This window comes from Grammomys surdaster, unplaced genomic scaffold (assembly GCF_004785775.1).
Source record: "Grammomys surdaster isolate TR1022 unplaced genomic scaffold, NIH_TR_1.0 591, whole genome shotgun sequence".
NCBI classification, from domain to species: domain Eukaryota; kingdom Metazoa; phylum Chordata; class Mammalia; order Rodentia; family Muridae; genus Grammomys; species Grammomys surdaster.
In genome coordinates, this window is record NW_021605010.1 from 94,457 (window position 1) to 114,322 (window position 19,866).

Genomic DNA, 19,866 nt, shown 5'->3' on the forward strand with positions numbered 1-19,866 from the left:
TCAGAAATCCGCCTGCCTCTGCCTCCCAAGCGCTGGGATTAAAGGCGTGCGCCACCACCGCCTGGCTGAGATCCCGTCTTAAGAAATATGAATAATAATAAAAATAACTGTGGAGCAGGAGGGTACTCAGCATTTTATAAAGGCTATGTAAATATCTCCTTATCCCAAGAAGCCGTACAGTCTAAAATGCTTTTAGTCCCTAGCATTTCTGAAAAGGGGTTTCAGTTCATATTGTAACACTCTGCTGCTTGTCTGTTTGCAACTTTCCATGGCAAAGCTGCTTTTATGCTGTCTCAGCTCAAAAGCCACCTCCCCCCGGGTCCTCTGATAGGGCCCGACACAGATTAGGCTCTGCTGGGTCTCAGTAGACTGGCAAGGGAGGATTGAAAAAGCAGTATCTGTGAAAATCTTAAGACTGTGCCCCAGAAGGAAAGCCTCATGTGGCAGGCTGTGGCCGGTGCATGCCTTTAATTCTAGCACTCAGGAGGCAGAGGCAGGTAGATCTCTGTGAGTGTAAGCTCAGCCTGGTCTATAGATCGAGTTTCAGGACAGCCAGAGCTACACAGAACTCTGTCTCAAAAAGAAAAGAAAAAAAAAAAAGAAGAAGAAAAGAAAGCACGGATGTCATAGTTACCTAGAAGTCTTGCTTGTTCAATATGGGCCCAGTGTCTCTGTTTCAGCAGAAATGAGAAGGTAGAGTCCCCAGGAGCCTCAGTGTCCTGAGCCTGGGGTTCTGTGCTCTGAAAAGGAAGTGTCACCCTGTCCCGGAGCTGCTCACGATCACCTCCCTTCCAGCCACTCTATCCTGTTGCATCTCCTTCCAGAGTTTCTCTCTGTGGCATAACCTTGGATGCTTTATTTTTTGTTATTTGAAACAGGGTCTTCCCTGTGTAGCGCTGCCTGGCTTAAAACATTCTGCATGGACCAGGCTGGCTTCAAACTTTCAGCGACCCTCCCATTCCTGCTTCCTGACCACAGCTGTGCACAGGTGTGCATAGTCATGCCTCCCGCCTGGTTCACATGTGTCAAATTCTATTTTTTATTATTATTTTACATGTATGATTTGTCTGCATGGATGTATGTGTGCTGTGTGCATACGTGGTGTCCACAGAGGACAAAGGAGGGCACTGGATGGTTGTGAGCCTCCATGCGAGTGCTGGGAATTGAACCTGGGTCCTCTGCAAGAGGATGCACTGCACTTACCACTGAGCCATCTCTCAGTCCCTTGCCTACACTTTTGAGTTATTTTTGAGATGTTGTTGTTGCGATAATTATTTAAAAATGGCTTCTGGTCAAGCCAACTACCTAAGCTGCAGCGGCTCTGCCTAGCTCAGCTGCCATGTTCTCTGGCCAGAGGCCACCTGTGTGCCGCAGCTAGAAACAGCCAGCCAGAAACACCAGCCCTGCCACCCACGAGACGCCAGTGTGGGAGATGGCTCTGCCAATCTTCCACACTATCTCCGCTAGGCTGGGCTGTGCCCAGAGCATCCCACTATCCACGAGGGCCCGATAGAAAAATGAGACTCTAATGCTTAAAGATTAATAATCAAAGGCTTTATATGTTTGGTAATGCTCAATAACAATATTGCCCATACAAAGAGAGTTGTTTCCCAGTTAGCTAACCTAAGTAAAAGTTATACCCAAGACTGCTCTCCATACCTGTGTGGCTCTCCATCCTCCTACATCTCTGTCTCCCTAGCTCCTCCTCTTCCTCTCCTAACTCCTCCCACCTTAGCTCCGCCTACATGTTGTGAGGAGGAACCTGCATTTTCCTGCCTTGAGTTACTTTGTTCTGATTCTAAAAATAACCCCCAGCCACTGTAACAATGTAGAAAATCCAGAAAGCCATCACACTAGTGAGTGTAAAACTCCACTGTTGGCATTTTAATATACATCTTGCCAGCCTCTTTGTTAGTAACGAGATTTGAATTATACTCTACCTGGATCTTTACATCATGATTCTGATACATGCCATGAACACAGATGCTCAAGTGTTTTTGCTGGTCAGCCTGGGCTACATAGTGAATTCTGGGTCAACATGGCGAGACCTTGTCTTAACTCTTCTCCCTCTTGAGGGGATCATGCAAGGTGAGGTGGCAATTGCTGGTAATCCCAGCACTTGGGAGCCTAAGGCAGGAGTTATCAGGGGTTCAAGGCCAGCCTGGGATACATAACAAAACCCGGTCTTGAAACAAAGGACTGATCAGTACTCAGGAAGCAGAAACAGGAGGGTCTCGGGAATTTGAGGGCAGCCTGATGTTCATAGCTTCATAGTGAATACTAGGACAGCCATAAGACATAAAGAGAGTCTTTCTCTCTTAAAAAAAAAAAAAAAAAAGTAGTAGTAAGTAGTAGTAATGCTTCTCAGTTAACTCCTGTACCCAGCATTTGCTGAACATGTATACATTAAGAGACACTTTCCCACAGTGAGATGAAAACAGGTAACCTTTAGTACAAACAAGCTGAAACATCCCGAGAAGGAAAATAGAGCTGATGAGGAGGCCAGGATAGAAGCTAGGGCAGGGAAAATGAGTATCAGAAGCCAAGCATGGTGGTACACACTTGTGATCCCAGCACTTGAGAGGCAGAGGCAGGAGGACCAGGATTTTAGGGTTGGCCTTGGCTACAAAGGAACTTGGAGTCTAGCCTTGGCTACAAGAAAGCCTGTCTCAAAGAAAGACAAATGAACAAATGGGAAATCTTGGGGACTAATTAATTTTTCTGTTCTGATTAAAATTGCTTTATTTTATTTTATTTTTTTTATTTTTCGAGACAGGGTTTCTCTGTGCAGCCCTGGCTGTCCTGGAACTCACTCTGTAGACCAGGCTGGCCTCGAACTCAGAAATCCGCCTGTCTCTGCCTCCCAAGTGCTGGGATTAAAGGTGTGTGCTACCACTGCCCGGCTAAAATTGTTTTATGTAGAAATTTTACATGTAGACAGAAAAGGCAGAAGAAATATAACCCTCTTCCAGCTTCCAGCGTTATCAAGATTTTACGACTTACTTCAGATATTTTGACCACTTTAGACAGTTTGGGGCTGGAGATTTGGCCCAGCAGTTAAAAGCACTGGCTGTTCTTCCAGAGGACCTGGGTTCAGTTCCCAGCACCCATATGGTCACTTACAAGGACAACCATCAACAACTCCAGTTCCTGGGGACCTGATGCCCTCTTCTGGCCTCCTTGGGCATTGCACAAACATGGTGCACATAAAAAAACATACATAGGCACACATGCACACAAATTAAAAAGTGAATAAATCTTTAGAACATAGAACAAGCCAGGTGATAGTGGCACACACCTTTAGTCCCATCACTCAGGAGGCAGAGTCAGGTCCATTTCTAAGTTTGAGGCCTGATCTACAGAGTGAGTTCTGGGACAGCCTGTCTCAAGGAAGCAAACAAACAGACAACACTAAAAGCTATATAGAGATTCAATTTCGTGTAGTAATTGTAGCGTTGAATTCCCAGGGTGGGATTTAACAACTGTTTGGAGGACGCTTTGGATGGTAAGTGAGCAGGGCTGGCTAGAGAAGGCACTGTTCATTTACATAACGGATGCTAAGCATCTGCTTCAGGCCAGGCAGTGTTTTTAGGAGTTAAAGCTCCCTGGTGGTAGGTAGTATTTAGAGGCAGGGTCTCACCCTGTAGCCATAGCTAGCCTAGAACTCGAAGAGATCCAAACCTTCCTGCCTCTATGCTGCCGGTGAAGGCATGCACCACCATGCATGGATTCATTTTTATATTTTGTTATTATTTTATGGGAGTGCACACACATACCGCGGTGCACATGAGCAGGGCAGAGGACAGGTTCGTGGAGCCTCTCCTCTCCTTCCTTGCTTAGGTAGGTTTGGGGAATCACAGTCAACTCGCTGGTTTTTCAAGGCAGGCTCCTTTATCTGCTAAACCATCCTGTCAACCCCTGAGCCAAACCTAAATGTAGTAAAGGAAGAAGCCAGAGTGAGCATCTCTGGGAAGAACAAGTCAGGCAAACAAACAAACAGCATGTATAAAGGCCCTGAGGTAGGACTGACTGAGACACAGTCTCACATAGCCCAGGCTGAGGACCTGGAACTTCTGATCACCCTGCCTGTGCCTCCCAAGGGTTGCAATTACAAGTGTGCACCCCCATGCCTGGCTGTGACTGGATCTAAGGACTAGAGAGGACGCCTATGTGTCAGTCAGGGTGGGTGAGGGAGGACGCTGAGGAAAGCCAGATCTGGTGCACCTGTGAGTCAGGGTGATAATTTAGGCGTTTGCAGTAAACAGGACGGAGGAGTGACCAGCTATGGCCTCCAAAGGGCACTGTCTGTCCTGTTTGTGCCATCAGCGCACAGGTCTTAGCCCCGCAGGCAGTAGAGGTTCCGTAAACACTTGCCCTACAAATAAGACGTGTCGGCACGCTTGGGGCACACGTGGGGCCGTGAATTACTCCAGTGTGTTCCATGTGTGGATGTGACATGATTTATTACGTCCTCCCCGTGAGTGCTCATGAGCCTTCTCAGTGCCTGTTGCGATCTCTGCGTGGTTCAGGCACGCGCCTGCTCAGTGGGAGGTGCTTCACTGGCAGCCGGGATGGTTATAGCGTGTTATGGCAGGGGTCCTGGGGAGCCTGAGCTGGACATGAGCCTGAGGGCAGCCTAGGGCTGGAGGGGGCAGCAGGCTTATCCCTGCTTCTGACCTTCGTTCCTCCTGCCTGCAGCTCCACAGAGAAGAACTGCTGCGTGCGGCAGCTGTACATTGACTTTAGGAAGGACCTGGGTTGGAAGTGGATCCACGAACCCAAAGGCTACCATGCCAACTTCTGTCTGGGGGCCTGCCCCTACATTTGGAGCCTGGACACACAGTACAGCAAGGTGGGTCTGGCCCATGGGACAGGCTGGAGCAGAGGCTGGGGTGGTAGGGAGAGAAAGAGAGGCCAGAGCAGTGGGGAGTCAGTGGGATAGGGTGACAGGGAAACAGAAGAGACGGGAATACAGAGGGACAGACCAGAGTTGGAAAGATGGAAAGAAACAGATTGGGCGAGGAAGGCAGGAAAGCTAGTGATGTGGAGAGATACCGAAATAGAGGTATGGAGACGGGAAATCGAGTGACTGAGACAGACAGGAAGAGGAGATAGGATAAGAGAGAGGTGGAGAGGGAGGGGCAGAGATGGGGACAGATGGGAGAGACAGAGATGGAACTGTAGGAAGAGACATAAATAGAAATATACTGGGAGAGATAGGAAGACAGAGATGGAAGTTGAGGAGACTCAGAGACAGAAATGTAGAGATCCTGGTGGGGAGAGAGATGGGAGAAGTCCCTGGACACTGGCAGTGACCCTGGCCCACCCGCAGGTCCTTGCCCTCTACAACCAACACAACCCGGGCGCTTCGGCGTCACCGTGCTGCGTGCCGCAGGCTTTGGAGCCACTGCCCATCGTCTACTACGTGGGTCGCAAGCCCAAGGTGGAGCAGTTGTCTAACATGATTGTGCGCTCCTGCAAGTGCAGCTGAGGCCCCGCCCCCGCCCCGCCCCTCCCGGCAGGCCCGGCCCCGCCCCCGCCCCGCCCGCAGCGCCCGGGGCTGTATTTAAGGACACCTGCACCCCCCCCCAAGCCCATCTGGGGGGCCCATTAAAGGTGACAGAGGACTGGTGGTCTCCGTGTCTTTGGGCGCCGGATTGCGTCTCCCTCTTAGCTGAAGCTCCCACCGCACCTTGTCCCATCCTGTGCCACCGCCTCCAGCACTCCCTAAGCAATGCCTGCTTTGACCCCAGGATTCCAGTGGGCAAGGGGCCCAGGGGAAAACCCTATTAGACTCGGGTATTACCTCTTTAGGCGCTGTTTAGAGTGTCTTATACCTCAGCATCCACTGAGCCAATCCCGGACAGCCTGAATTCCTGCTGTTGTCTTCAACAAGTATGTGGAAGAGGGAAAAAAACAAAAACAAAAACCGCTGATCCAGCGGGTTGTGGTTCTCCATGTGATGAGTCGCAGCACTCCGGAGTCAGAGGCAGGCAGATACAGCCCAGGAGGGCTGTATGAGGGCTGTATGGTAAGAACCTGTCTCAACAAACAACAAAATACTGGTCCAGAGTGGAGTGTGTGGTACTGAAATGTATGCACTGGGAGGCCAGGGGAGAAGGAACGCTGAGGCTCCCGGGCCACATCAGATCCTGTGTCAAAACAAAACAATTCACAGGATGTGGTGGCACAGGCCTTTAAGAGCAGCACTTAGGAGGCAGTAGCAGGCTGGTCTCTTTTGAGTTTGAGGCCAGCCTGGTCTACAGAGCAAGTTCCAGATAGTCAGGACTACCACAGGAACTGTCTCGAAAATACCATCAAAACACTTCAGTGGTTGGTGTTGGTGCTGACTGTGTTACAGGGTGAGAAAGAGTCTTTGGGGAGGGAGAGCTATGAGAAGGAAGTGGCATTAGGGGTGTGTGTGAGATTCTTGGAAGACCGGAAGTGACAAGTGACAGCCATCTTGGGGTGTGCCACCGAGTGAAGAAAGAGACCTACGTGACTGAATGAGAATAAGGGAAGGGTGTTGGACGCTGAGTCAGATCCAAGCCAGCACAAGCCAGGAATGACAGCTCTCCTACATGTCAGGTGTGTAGCTGTCCTTGATCACAGCTTTCTTCCCACAGCCTCACAGAGCAGGAGTTGGCAAACGTTGGCCCAAAGCCTACTGCAGCCTACAGCCTGTTTCTGTAAATAAGTTCTGCTGGCTCAGAGCCACACGTGCCCCTTCCTCCACATACTGTGTGCTGTTTCTGCAGCACAGTATTGCAGGGCCAGCAATACCCACCCCCTGGTCCTTCAGAAAAAAAGCCTGCTAAGATGGGTGTGATCTAATTTCAACAGGAGGCAGAGGCAGGAGGATCCTAAGTTCAAAGCCAACCTGATCTACATAGCCCTCAGCCAACCAGAGCTGAGTATATGGAGAGCCTCACTCAATTCTTCTCAGTCTCCCCCAAAAGCTCGCTTATTCTTTTGGGGATCTCGTGCTCTTTACAGGAGGAAGAACTTACATCCCGCACATGGAAGTTGGTTATTTCTTACATCCACAGAACTTAGTGAGCAGCAGAGCTGGATTTGAACCCATCGTCTGCACATGTACCTAAGACTGCTTTCTCTCTTTTCTCTTCTTTCCTTCCTTCCTTCCTTCCTTCCTTCCTTCCTTCCTTCCTTCCTTCCTTCCTTCTTTCTTTCCTTCTTTTTCTGGTTTTTTCGAGACAGGGTTTCTCTGTGTAGCCCTGGCTGTCCTGGAACTCACTCTGTAGACCAGGCGGGCCTCGAACTCAGAAATCCGCCTACCTCTGCCTCCCAAGTGCTGGGATTAAAGGCCTGCGCCACCACTGCCCAGCTCAAGACTGCTTTCTTGATCACATCAAGACTGTGGGATCCCAGAAGAACTTTGGGGACACATATCCTTACCAGATGAACTAAAAAAAAAAAAAAAAAAAAAAACTGAATTCGAGGCCTCCGTTTCTGGTAAATCACTGAGAGTAAAGTGACAGTGGGTGGCTTCAAGGCTGTGTGCATGTGTAAGTGCACATGTGTGTGCACAAAAGCATATGTTTGCGCGTGTGTATGTGAGTGTGTCCTCAGGAAAATAAGTTACCCAGGCAAGAAATACTGGCTGCCTGAGCCCAGCGGTTCCTGTGTTTCATCTCTTCCCATCTGTTGGGGTGAGCTTGTGAATTCTCTCCTGCTTCCTCTTTCTCCAGCCCGTTTCCTCCTTTCTCCTATGTTTCACTTCCCCTACCCTCTGCCTTTCTCAGGCCCCCAGGGCTCTTGAACTTGCTTTTTACTTGGGGAGTGTCCTGGAGGGAGGGAGGCAGGGTGACTGAGGGCAGAGTTCCTTTGGTTTGAAGCTGACAGTACTGAGACTGGTTGAGTGGGTTCTAGACCTCCTAGCCTCTTCTCATCCAGGTCTCAGAGCCTGTGAGGAGCAGGTTGGGGTTGGGGGCCTGACAAGCTCACTCTGCAAGGACACTTGTCATTGCCACTAGCTCACGACACTGGGGCCTGGCAGACACACACACACAAGCAAGAATGCAATCTGGATTGTAGTCATTCAAGGATTGCTTAATAGCCCCATTGCCCCCAGCAGAAGCCAAACGAGGTCCCACAAGGTCCCACAACTACACCAACTCTGACACCTGGCAGTAGTCACAGCCTACACACACACAGTCCATAAACAGCTCAGCCCTGGGGGCCTCATATGACATGACACAAGTAGAAAGTTCAATAGAAAAGGCCTTCACACAAATATATATTATAGGGCCACGGCTGCACTACATGCCAGACAGATTCACAGTGTCAGACACACATCACAGCATCAGAGCCCAGTTGGGAAACAGACTACTCCCCCCCACCCCCCAGCAGTTACACAAACATCCTCCACACGGGGTCATGGTCATTGCGTGACCCGCTGCAAACCCACTCATACCACACACACTGAGGTTTCATACACGTCACAGTCCCAGCCAGACTACCAGTAGGTCACAGCTACTGTCTGATGCTCTTCACACACACCCACTTGCCTGGGGAGTCCCAAGTGGCCCCACAGACCCAGACACAGTCACACCCAAGATCCCAGACTAGTGGCTCCCACGCACCCAGACACACCCCCAGGATTGCCGAGCCCTTACACCAGGCCTTCACCCCGGAGCCTGTGGACATGACAAGTGCTGGCTGTACCCCATGTCCTGCCCACTGGTGACATAGCCCGCCCACCTGCCTGTTGCTCCTAAGCAGGCCTGGCTGCTGGCAGGCCTGGGGGAGGGTAACTTGCAGGCTCAGCATCTCTGTGGGGGCCCTCCCGCTGTCCTGCTGCTCTGGGCTCAATGGGTGGCCTGACCCGGCACAGGACACATCGCTCTTACCCACGAGCATCTACCTCAGGCAGGACAGACAGGATACAGGGTTAGGCAGCTGGGGAATGGGGGAACATGTGGGAGGGAGTCTGGGTTCCGGCTGGAGCCCCAGCTTCCCGTCCAGCTTCCAGGGCAGGAAGCAGCCAAGGAGGCCTGCACAGGCCTTCCTGCCCCGTCCTGGACCTGCCGGGTGAGCGAGGGTGTGGTAGGGTGGGAGAGACAGGAACAAGATTTCCCTTGAAGCCTAATCTCCAGGCATACACACAAGCACCCATGTGTTTTGTTTCCAGTGTGATCTTATAGGTGTTCAGAGAAGTCCCTTTTTCCCCTCAACTCACCCCCATTTTCTCTGGTGCCTGAGGGCTTTTGGCTTGTATGGCATTGTCAGTTTGGGGTGTGTGTTCAGCTCTGTGTTTGTGGCTAGCGAATGCCACATTTCTGCTGAGTGTCTGCCGCTTCACATTTCGGCTGGGCAAGCTGGAGCTCTTTCTGTGGGTTCCTGCTGGTAAGAGAGTATGCTATACCAGCGGGTTGCATATCTGGGATGAGTTTTGAGTCTACTCCCCCCCCCCCCCGCCCCCCACTCCCCCTCCCCCCTTTAGAATCTTCACAGGTCCCTGGGTGTAAATTTTTGCAGTTAGTGTTGGTTCTACCTGAAACTGGAGTATTTTATACATGTTTGTGGGTCTGTGAGGAGTTTTTTTTTTTTTTTTTTGAAAGATGTTGTATAGCCGGGCGGTGGTGGCACATGCCTTTAATCCCAGCACTTGGGAGGCAGAGGCAGGCGGATTTCTGAGTTCGAGGCCAGCCTGGTCTACAGAGTGAGTTCCAGGACAGCCAGGGCTACACAGAGAAACCCTGTCTCGAAAAACAAAAAAACAAAAACAAAAACAAACAAATAAACAAACAAAAAGAAAGAAAAAAGAAAGGTGTTGTGTGTTTTGTTTCTTACCTGGGCTGTTTTTGATGCACGTGTATGGTAGTTACCAGTGTTTGTGTGCCTTGTGGGTGGGTGATTTGTGAGCTATGATTATGTGTGTGTGTTTTTAACTATTTAATATTTTTAATGATGTATGTGAGTGCTGGTTCCAGTGGAGGTCAAGTGACGTGACACTCCAGAGCTGAAGTGACATGGGCACTAAGAACCAAACTCAGGTCCTCTGGAAGAGCTGTAAGCCCTCTTAACTGCTAAGACATCTCTCCTGCTGGGGTGAAACTGGAACCAGGGCCTCAAGTATGCTAGTGACTTTTAACAGTCACGTCTTTAGCCCCAGGGTCACATGTACTCCAGGCTGGCTTTGAACTTGAACTCTTGAATTACCCTGTTTCTCTAGAGCAATGGTTCTGAATCTGTGGGTCGAGACCTTTTTGGGGGAGGTGTCCAATGGCCCTTTCACAGGGGTCACCTAAGACTACCGGAAAACACAATTTATGTCACAGTTTGTGACAGTAGAAAAATTAGTTATGAAGTAGCAACATAAAGAATTTTACGGTTGGGGGGGGTCGCCACAACATGAGGAGCTGTATTAAAGGGTCAAAGCATTAGGAAGGTTGAGAACCTCTGCTCTCTAGTGCTGGGATTACAGGCTTTATGCAATATTGAGGATGGAGCCCCAGGCAAGTGCTGTACCAATTTAGCCACCCCCTCAGCCCCTAGTGCTGCATTCTGTGATTGGTATGTTTTGTTCATAGTCTTAACAGACATTTCACAGTTTGTATCCGTTTGTGTCTCCAACACACTTGGTGTCCGTGTGAGATGCCTCACGGGGCTCAGAGGGCTTCATGTCTTTGTAGACTGGTTTCAGCTAGGGTGGGGAACTGGGACCAGGTGGAACCAGCATTGGCGTGCCCACCTGTGAGCTGGAGACTTCAGCGTCTGAGCTGTTATGGGTCTTGTATGGGTCATCTTTGATGGGTTTTGGAGGTGTCTGCATTAGGGTGGGGGGAATGGACCCTCCACCGTGTGCTGCTGTCCTCAGAGGAGGGAAGTTCCTATTATGTGAAGCCTTCAGCTGTTGTATGACCAGCACTGGTTGGCCTTTGTGCTGAGTGGAGCCTGTCTGCGGTGTCCCTTTGCTGGCGGGTGCCACGCTGGCTCAGGGCTGGCTGTGGCAGCGGGTAGGGCAGGGCAGGGGTTGTGGTGGGCACTGGCCTTACGCCCAGCCTTGGTATAAATATCCCCGGGCTGTTTACTCGGCCCCAGCCCTGGGGGCGGCAGCAGCCCAGCAGGTCCTGGGGGGTGGGGTGGAGGATGACCAGGCCACAGCACAGACATTTCCTTCTGCTCATACAGGTCGGCAGCCTTGCTCCTCTCGTGGGTGGGGACAAGGTGGTGGCCCCTTGTTTTAGGTTCTTAGGGGCCACCAGTAGAGCTCTGACCTGAATTTCCCAGGGTCTGAGAGACAGACAGGGAAGGGGATGGACCAGGAGACAGCAGGGAGAAGGACAGGAAAAAATGAGGGTGTAGGCTGGAGGGGGTGTGTGCTGGGGTAGGGGCGGGGACAGGCTACTGACAACGGTGGCAAGAGCTCTCAGAGCCTGGTGAACGACAAGGGAGAGAGGTGTTTGGGGATTGAGGGCAGAAGCCAGGGAGAAGAGAGTGGATGAGGATCACAGGGGCGGGGATACAGATGGGATAGGCAGGAAATGAGGACAGTGTGGGGCAGGCAGGGACCTCCCCAGAAAGGAACTGAGGCTGGGGGTGGGGGCAGGTGGCCGGAGAGGTGGGGGTAGGCATGGGTGCAGGGCAGCAGCCAGCAGAGACCTGTCCAGGGCAGGACAAACAGGAGACATGGAGGTGGGGGCCGGATGCCCACAGAGGGGCTCTCCCTCCCTGACTCAGCCTCTCCGCCCACCCCATCCCCAGGACCCAGATCAGAGGCAATGGCGCCAGCCACCATGGGGGCTGCTTGAGCGGGGTGTGCTTTTGCTGCCCCTCCTCTGTCTCCACCTTTCTTCCTGTCTCCTCATCTAATCCCGGTCCTGTGGCTGGCCCCTCCTCTGTCTCTCCTTTGCAGACTCGTCTGAGCCATTTGACTAACCCCAGATCCTGACTCAATGGCTGTGCAGCTCGGCTTTTACAAACTTACATAAGAGGTCGGATGGCAGCTTCTATCTTAAATAAGTTTAATGATTGGACAGAACACTGGACAACTGTGAGAATACTTAAGCCACAACTTCTCAAAAGAACACTCCTGGCTCCCACCCAGTGTGGTGGGATTCCAGTTGGGGATTCACTGCGTCCTCTGGGGCGGTAAGGGTAGGGGTGTAACAGCCACCTGCCACCATATCATGTACAACGCCTGCACCTTCTACAGCCCCCCACTATAGATGCAAGGAAGTCTGTCTTCACATTTCCACTGGCCAAGTGCTGTGTATGGTGTGTCCCAGTCTTGGCTCTGCCTGGGAAGCCCGGTGGTCTCAGATGCATACAGCTACTTCTTGGCACGTCCATCCTTTGTGACAAGTGACAATTGACAGTGTTGTTTCCAGGGCTGTTAGGTGTCACTCAGGCCTGGCCCAGGCGGAGCTGCTGAGGGTCTTTCAACAGTTTAGGCAGGCACTCTTTGCCCCCTTGGGTGAGTTTATTTGATGTGGAGGGAAGAGTCAGGACCCAGGGTTAGGACCCTGGCTTTACAGCAGTTTTGAGGGTCGGTCCTTCAGGTATGGCCAGAGCAGTTTGGATCCTCAAGCCCAGACATGCTAGCCTTCGTCCCCACAGGAGCAGGTTGCTTCTGTCTGCTGGGGATGCAGAGGCCGGGTGTGGGGCATGGGAAGGTAGGACGTCTGGGTTCCCACAGGCCATGGCTGAGTCACAGGCAGCCATCTGGCTTTCATTAGCCCAGGGCAGCAGGGGGCTCTGTGGGGCGGGCCCTGTGGCTGGCTGGGGGCAGGGACACTGGGGCAGGCTGTGTGTCTGTGTGTGATGACTCAAGACCCATGATAACAGCCTGTGCGTATTTGGGGAGTGTAAACAGGAGAGAGAGGGAGAGGGAGGTGGAGGAGTGAGGAAAAGGAAAGTTGTGGCTGGGAGGGGAGCCTCTCTTCACGGTCCTCCTACACTCAAGCTGGCCCTGGGGTACCCAGCTCTGCCCCTGCAAGTGTCCAAAAGGAGCAGCAGAGGCTGGCACCACCTGGGTTCCCGTAACCTCCACCCACAGGGTACGCTTCTGCTGCCCTCGGCTGCCAGGCCTGGGGGAGGGGACCCAGAGAACCAGAGCTGCAAAGGCTGAGACAGAGGAGCAGACATCAAGGCCTGGAGATGCATGGGAATGAACAAGGACGCGAGGCACGAGGGGGAGGTGGGAGTTTGGGGGAAGCAAGAGGTCCCCCCCCCGGCCCCCTGCCCGGGGGGGGGGCCCCGAACTCAGAGCTGGGCTGGGCATCCGTGTGACAGCTGCAGCCACCAGACAACTGCCAGGGTCACAGCACCCATGACACAGAGATGGCGGGCAGAAGGCGGGCGCACAGACGTTAGAGACTGAGGAGGCGAGAGGTGGAGCAGTGGCACAAGGGAGAAAGCAGGTAAGAACAGTGGGCAGGCAGGGCACAGGGATTCAGCTGCACACACAGCATGTGGGAGGCCAAGGTGGAGGACTGAGTTTCAGGCCAGCCTTGGCTATAAAGCAAGTAACAGGTAAGTCAGTGCTACACAGCAAGGTCCCATCTCAAAGAGGAAAGAGAGGTGGGGCCAGGGCAAGAGAGCGGCGATGCCACGCTCCCAGGGAGGAGTAGGAACCCCTAAACACACGTGGAGGCACCGTCTGAGGTGGGCCAAGCCCAGGGGCCTGACTTGATGGCCTGAGTCACGAAGCCGGCTTGTCATGAGCTGTCTGTCAGGTGAGCAGGCATGGCACCGTCGTGGGAGGAGGGAGGCTGGGAGACGTCAGTCTCCATCTAGCTCCGCACTGGACGCATCCTCAGGCTCTTCCTCATCAAAGTACCGATCCTCCTCGTCACGCGCCACGATGTCCAGGTTGTCAAAGTCAGGGTTGTCATCCACCGTGCTGTGGGGAAGAAAGCTGTCAGGCTCACAGGACGTCTAGGTCAGGGGAACCGACCTCCTAAGTATGCTTGCTTGCACCTTTTGGAATCCTAAAGAAGTGTTTTCCCAATCAGCCTACATTAAAAAACGCCAGCTTGGTAGGTGTGACAATCCACAGCCCGCAGGCTTCTCAGGTCTGTCTCTCTTGTGGCACTCTCCCCAGTTCCACTATGTGACGCTGAGTCACTAGGGCTCCACTCCTCTGGGACGAGCCTTCTCAGTTCTACCTCAGCACTGAGCTGCTCTGCGCCTCAGGGTGCCTGCACCTGTCCTCACCCTCGCTCTCTGCAGAGCTGCTCAGAAAGCATCCACGGAGGCTCTGAGCACTGCTCTGCTCCCTGCACGCACTTCAGAGCTTTAACCCTACCTAGGGTCTGGACACAGCAGACGGACAGAAGCACCAATCGATCGTGGGACACATTTGGGTATCTGCCGCCCTCCTGAAGGAACAGCACGGCCCCTCTTCTGGTGTCCTCAGGTTACCTAGTGTAGCAGTGGGGCTGGCTCATAGGAGCCACACTGATGTCCGATCTGTGGGATCCCAGCACGGACTGCATGTCAGTGACCATCAGGATCCCTGATCCACTGAAGCTATTTGTGCACAGAGGTCCCATGTCACTGGGCCTGGATGCGAGCATTTTCTTTTTCCTTGAGACAGGGTCTCATCATGCCTCCCTGGCATGAACTCAGAGATCCAATCACCTCCGTCTCCCAAGTGCTGGGATGAGGTGTACCCCATTGGGTTTCATTTAATGCTTCGTCAGCACTGTGCTAAGTGCTGGCTAAGGCTCCGAGAGGGTCAAGGTTAGGCCAAGACCCCAGCCACCTCCCCTCACTGATCTGAAACTTCCAGCGTGACTGATACCAGGATGCTCAGTGGGGAGCTTTTTCCGGGTGCTCTAGCACTGCTAAGGAAGACCCTTTGGGGAAAGGTAGGGACCTGCTTGGGGCCATGGGTGTTGGGCTGGGAATGGCAGGCACCTGTAGTCAAAGCCCCCATCTTTGCCATCCAGGAATCGCTGGTGCATGCGGCTGGTGAACTCCTCTCGAAGGATCAGCCTCTCCTCTGAGTCAGGCACCCAGGCTTCCGAGTCTTTCTCCGACCTCTGGTCTGTGGAGATACCTAGATGGGTGGCCTGAAGGAGTCTGACAGGTTACCACCGTACGTCCAGCGCGTGTGCTAAGACAAAGCAGTCCCTTCCCTCCTGGCACACACGCTGGACACATTGGTGAAGCTGTGCTATGGAGACTGTACCACAGCGCTCAGGAGGAGATGGCAGGGAAGGGGGCAAGGGCAGACATCATGCCTGTCCTCACAGCCTGGGGCCCAGCCAGGTGACACGACATGGGGGAGCAGGCCTGGCCCTCACCTTCCTCATCACTGTCCTCTTCCTCCTCAAGGCAGGCCTCCTCCTCCTCTTGCTGTCGGAGCAGCTTCTGCTGCAGCTCCCGTTCCTGGTAGGACTGAAACAACAGGTCGGAGAGTGGATAGGCAGGCGTGCCGGGAGAGCCGGACCTGGGAGCCTGCGGGGCTGGTGTGCGGGCATTGAGCTCTTCCTGGGTGAGGTATTGTCCTATGTACTGCTCGTACAGGAGTGGGGCCCGGAACCGCATCTGCTCGTCGCTGAAGTATTCGCCTCCTGTGCAGAAGAGACACGGTAGATGAGTATGAGCACATGCCATGCATCTCGGCATGTGTGTGCATACCCTGCTTGTAAGATGGATATAATTTGTATGCAATTCAGGTACATGATAAAACCACCCACAGGTGCCTGAGGGTCTGTGGGGCACTGAGTATACAGCCTGGGCTAAACATGGTCACATACCCAAGCCTGAGCCACTAGGTAGACCAGGCTAGCATCAAACTCACAGAGATCCTCCTGCCTCTGCCTCCCAGGTGTTGGGGTATAAACTGCCACACCAGGCTCATCTTGGTGTTTTGTTCAGGGCGGCCTTGGGGGACACGCATGCGCCCTTGGTTTCCCACAATGTGTGAAGACGGTAACACCGTTCCTTAGGGGGCAGCTGATTACCTCGGTGCTGTGTGTGCTGCCATCCATCAGAAGACAGTGACCATCTACGAAGCCACTTCTGCCAGTGCTTGAAAGGCTGAGGTGGGGGGATTTGGGTTCAAGGACAGCCTGAGCACTAGATAATGAGGCTGTGTCTCACAGATGCCACTCTGTCATCTGCTGACTTCTGACCCTGTCTGCTGACCTTCCCTCCCTTACTTTACTAGGGTCTGTGTCTCTGGCCTCTCTGTCTCAAAGCCTGTCTCCAAGGATTTCTCTGGGCTCCCGCTCTGCTTCAGCCCACCTGTCCTCCCCACCTGTCCCTCTCACCCTCCATCCCCCACACCTTGGATGAGCTCACGAAGGGCAGCGTAACGCCGGTTACGCAGGCGGGTGCGCAGGGTCCGAGGCCGGGCAGTGCCTTGCCGGGCCACCTCGGCACAGTAGAAATCGGCACGGTGGTCTCCACGCAGATGGCCGAAGCAGGCCAGGTGCTCTTCCCGGAGGCCTGTGCGGAAGCGCTCCAGGAACACCAGTGGCTTTTTGTGATACAGCTGGCCCAGGATGGCCACCTTCTCAGGCTCTGTCAGATCAGGCTCACCCTGCTGCTGGCTGCACACAGGCAGGTGGCTGGCAGCGATGGCATGCAACATGGCACTCACGGCCGGACTCTCTGCCTGGGAGCTGTCACCGCTGGGGATGCTGTCTGGTGTGCTCTCTGCCGTCTCCTTCTCCTGAGGTCCAGATGGAATGGAAGTCTGGCTCAGCTCCCCCCAGTGTACACATCTGGGTTCCACACAGTCTGAGAGTCAAGAGGAGTCTTTAGTTAGAGGCATCAGGGCAAGGGGGCTTAGGCAAGAGGAGGCTGGGAACTGACACACTCATACAGCTCACATTTGCTGAGCACCTACTGCATTCTGGGTAATGTGCTAGGCCCTAGATAGATCGTGGTGAACAGGCGGTCCCACTGTGATGCTCTACAGTCAATAACCTAAGTAATTAACACAAACATGTAACATGTTAGGTATTTCCCTGGCTATGTAGAAAAACAGTCAGACAAGCCTGGTACAGTGGTACACACCTTAGTTTCAGCACGGAGGAAGCAGAGGCAAGTGGCTCTCTATGAGTTCAAGGCCAGCCAGGACTACACAGTACTACTGAATCTCAAAAGCAAAATCTCAAAAAACAAACCAACAACAAAATCCAAAACACCAATGATAATGACAATAATGATAATAATAATAAATAATAATAATTAAGTATCCAATGAAAAGACAAAAAAGACAGAAGAGGCAAATGTTGGGCTGGCTCAGTTTTAAACTGCAGGGTGCCAGGCTTGCCAGGAAAGTGACATCTTGTAGCTGCAGGGATGGCTCCGCTGCTCTTCCAGAGTTCAGGTTCAATTCCCAGCACCCACACGGTAGCTCACAAATCCTAGCACTTGGGAGGATCTCTGTGAGTTCGAGTCCTGCCTGGTCTACAAATCAAGTCCAGGACAGTCAGGGCTACACAGAGAAACCCTGTCTCGAGAAACCAAAAAGGAAACAACAAACCAAACACCCAGTTTCTGGTGTGACAGCAACCATAAGAAATACCGCAGAGGGCTAAGAAGGAGCAGCCTCAGACACAGGAGGGAAGCGAGCGGAGCGCGGTGTTCATCTCATACGGCAGATGTGCCGGGATGAAGGGGTGGCCGGCACTGACGCCTGGAAGCACTAGAGTAAGAAAACAGTCCAGATGCTGGACAGGGTAAGGAGGCTGAGGTAGAATGATTCCTGAGTTTTAGACCAGGCTGGACTACATAGTGAGTTCTAGGTCAGCCTGGGCTTCAGGGTGAAACCTCACCTCACGTAATAAACAAACATGCAGTCAAACAAACAAATGAATGAATGAATGATGAAGATGTATCAAAACACCAAAACCCTAATCAAGCAGCCATGTGTGGATGTTATTGGAGAGCCTACGTGATTGGAACAAGGTCAGGGTAGACACCAGGCTGCAGTGGGTGATGGGTAAGAAAATAATGAGCAGTGTGTGTGTGAGTCTCTGGAGAAGCCAGATGTTTGGAAAGCATGGAAGGGCCAAGGGGCACTTGTTTTTGTTTGTTTTTTCTTTTTTTTCTTTAGTAAATGTTCTCGGGAGTGCTAGGAGCCTGTTCCACCACAAACAGTTTATGTGGTGCTGGGGATTGAACCCAGGGCTTCAGGCATGCTCTGCAGGCCTTCCACTAATAAGCCATGTCCTTAAGCCCTGGCTTAGACCCTTCCAGGGTCTTGATTATAGGCCCACCTCACCACGTCTTGCCCCAGATTCTCTTTTATGTCTGGAGGGATGGCTTCATGGTAGCTAGTATAATTGGCATTCGTAAGGCTTGAGCCCCAGCACCAGAAAGTTTAAAAGATATAAACAATTTTGTTATGGAAAATGTTGATATATATATATATATCTATCATATCTCAAAATATATATATTTGATACACACACACACACACACATATATATATATATATGCAGGGCCTCACAGCACAGGGTCTCACTTTGTAGTCTGGAACTCACTATGTAGTTTAGGATGTCTTCAAACTGAAGGTTAACCTCCTGCCTCAGTCTCGAAAGTGCTGGGATTACAGATGTAAACCACCACAACTGGAGATTCTCAAAGACTGAAACATACAGTAGTACACACAGATACCTGTGTCTACATTCACACGCCTGCTATTCAGCTTCAGTAACTCTCGGCTCTGAGTTGTCCAACAGCTTCGACTAAACCACCTCACACATCAGACTACTATGAGACATTCTAGGCAGGTGTGGGGGCACAGGGCTGGAAACGCAGTACCTTGGGAGCTGAAACAGGAGGAAGACAATTTGGAGGCTAACCTTGATGATAATAAAAGACTGACCGAAAAAACCCCAAAACAAAACACCACCAAAATCCAAACAACCCACCAGGCAATACTGGTAGGAAGTCCGTAGAAAAGGAAAAGGCATTGAAGGTTCGTGGGAGAAAGGATATAAGCAGGCAGAATGGACTGCAGACACTGGAGGCAGGAAGAGTCAGAATGCAATGGGAGCTGTTGCTTTGATATAAGTGAGCTTGCATGGGACAAAAGGAGAGCCAACTTGGGATACAGAGAAACTCAGATTGGCACAGGAAAGATGTAACTTGAGAAAGGTTGGCCTGAGACTGGAAGAATTTGCAGGGGAACTGTTATTTACTTGAGGCGTTGGCACGGTAAAAAAAAAAAAATGTTTACCCTAGGACACGGAAAGGGGTTCATTTAAAACAAAAAACAAACAAACAAAAACAACAACACCACCACCACGAAGGGAAACGTCAACCTGCCACAAGGCCGAATAACCAGATCCCCAAAGTGGACCAAGTGTTCAAAGTGCCAGTCAGCTGCGGTCAGACCTCTAGAGACCTCAGCGCTTGCCGGAACCATTTCCTGGTCACAGCAACAGCACCCTCCCGTCACCTCAGCGTGGCCGATGCCTCACCATCATCGGGCTTCCTCTCTGCTACCGCCGCAGCTGCCACGGCCTCCATAACTGGTCTCTCCGACACGGTAACCGCCGCAGCGGGCTGCGGGAGCCAGGCTGGACCCTAGGTACTCGCAGGTACTTCCGGCTACGCAAGCGTCTTTAAGCAGCACGTAAGCACCAAAGTTCCGGGTCAAAGGTGGGCCTTCTTTATGCGCATGCCTAGCCCCGCCCTGAGCAGCCAGGGCCAAAAAAAGGCGCTAGGTTGAGCAGATGGATCTTCAACCTATCAGACTGGAGAGTCAGCAGGGATCGTGTTGTTTAACTCCAGGTCCTCGTGTGGTTAATGTTTGGAATGATTGTATTGGCGCTATCGTATAGACTCTCGAGTCCTTTTTAGTTTAAAAATGTCTATGTGGTCAGAGGACAACTTATGGGAATGTGGATAAAATTCAATCAAGATTGGCAG

General features: G+C 52.2%; 2 protein-coding genes across 4 annotated transcripts in view; one reads left to right on the top strand and one right to left on the bottom strand.

The window, feature by feature from the left end:
• Tgfb1 (transforming growth factor beta 1) overlaps positions 1 to 5,627 on the top strand; it is an 18,395-nt gene extending 12,768 nt beyond the window's left edge. The window contains exons 6-7 of the mRNA XM_028781957.1: positions 4,699 to 4,852; positions 5,333 to 5,627. Coding sequence (XP_028637790.1) covers positions 4,699 to 4,852; positions 5,333 to 5,491 — 313 coding nt within the window. The 3' untranslated portion in view covers positions 5,492 to 5,627. The remainder of the gene's footprint in view (positions 1 to 4,698; positions 4,853 to 5,332) is intronic.
• Positions 5,628 to 13,214: 7,587 nt separating this feature from the next.
• On the bottom strand, positions 13,215 to 19,536 carry Ccdc97 (coiled-coil domain containing 97). Of its 3 annotated transcripts, XM_028781956.1 has the most exons (6): positions 19,416 to 19,526; positions 18,607 to 18,761; positions 16,264 to 16,719; positions 15,276 to 15,545; positions 14,887 to 15,016; positions 13,215 to 13,867 (listed from the first exon to the last, which is right to left on the bottom strand). In XM_028781956.1, exons 3-6 carry the CDS (start codon positions 16,568 to 16,570, stop codon positions 13,747 to 13,749), a joined length of 828 nt encoding a protein of 275 aa, XP_028637789.1. In that variant the 5' UTR covers positions 16,571 to 16,719; positions 18,607 to 18,761; positions 19,416 to 19,526; the 3' UTR covers positions 13,215 to 13,746. The 3 variants fall into 3 exon arrangements, 2 of the variants coding, with proteins under 2 accessions (XP_028637789.1, XP_028637788.1); XM_028781955.1 differs by lacking the exon at positions 18,607 to 18,761 and having other exon boundaries at positions 19,416 to 19,536; XR_003713197.1 differs by lacking the exon at positions 18,607 to 18,761 and having other exon boundaries at positions 13,757 to 13,867; positions 14,887 to 15,041; positions 19,416 to 19,536.
• Between the last annotated feature and the right edge of the window lie 330 nt (positions 19,537 to 19,866).

Bases quoted from the DNA above. Each gene is read 5' to 3' on its own strand.
- Ccdc97 (XM_028781955.1), bottom strand. From the start codon at position 19,464: ATGGAGGCCGTGGCAGCTGCGGCGGTAGCAGAGAGGAAGCCCGATGAT. The intron at 15,546-16,263 runs GTGTGGGGGATG...TCTTCTGCACAG, and splicing joins CCTTCGTGAGCTCATCCAAG to GAGGCGAATACTTCAGCGAC. The intron at 13,868-14,886 runs GTGCCTGCCATT...TCTTCCCCACAG, and splicing joins GATGGGGGCTTTGACTACAG to CACGGTGGATGACAACCCTG.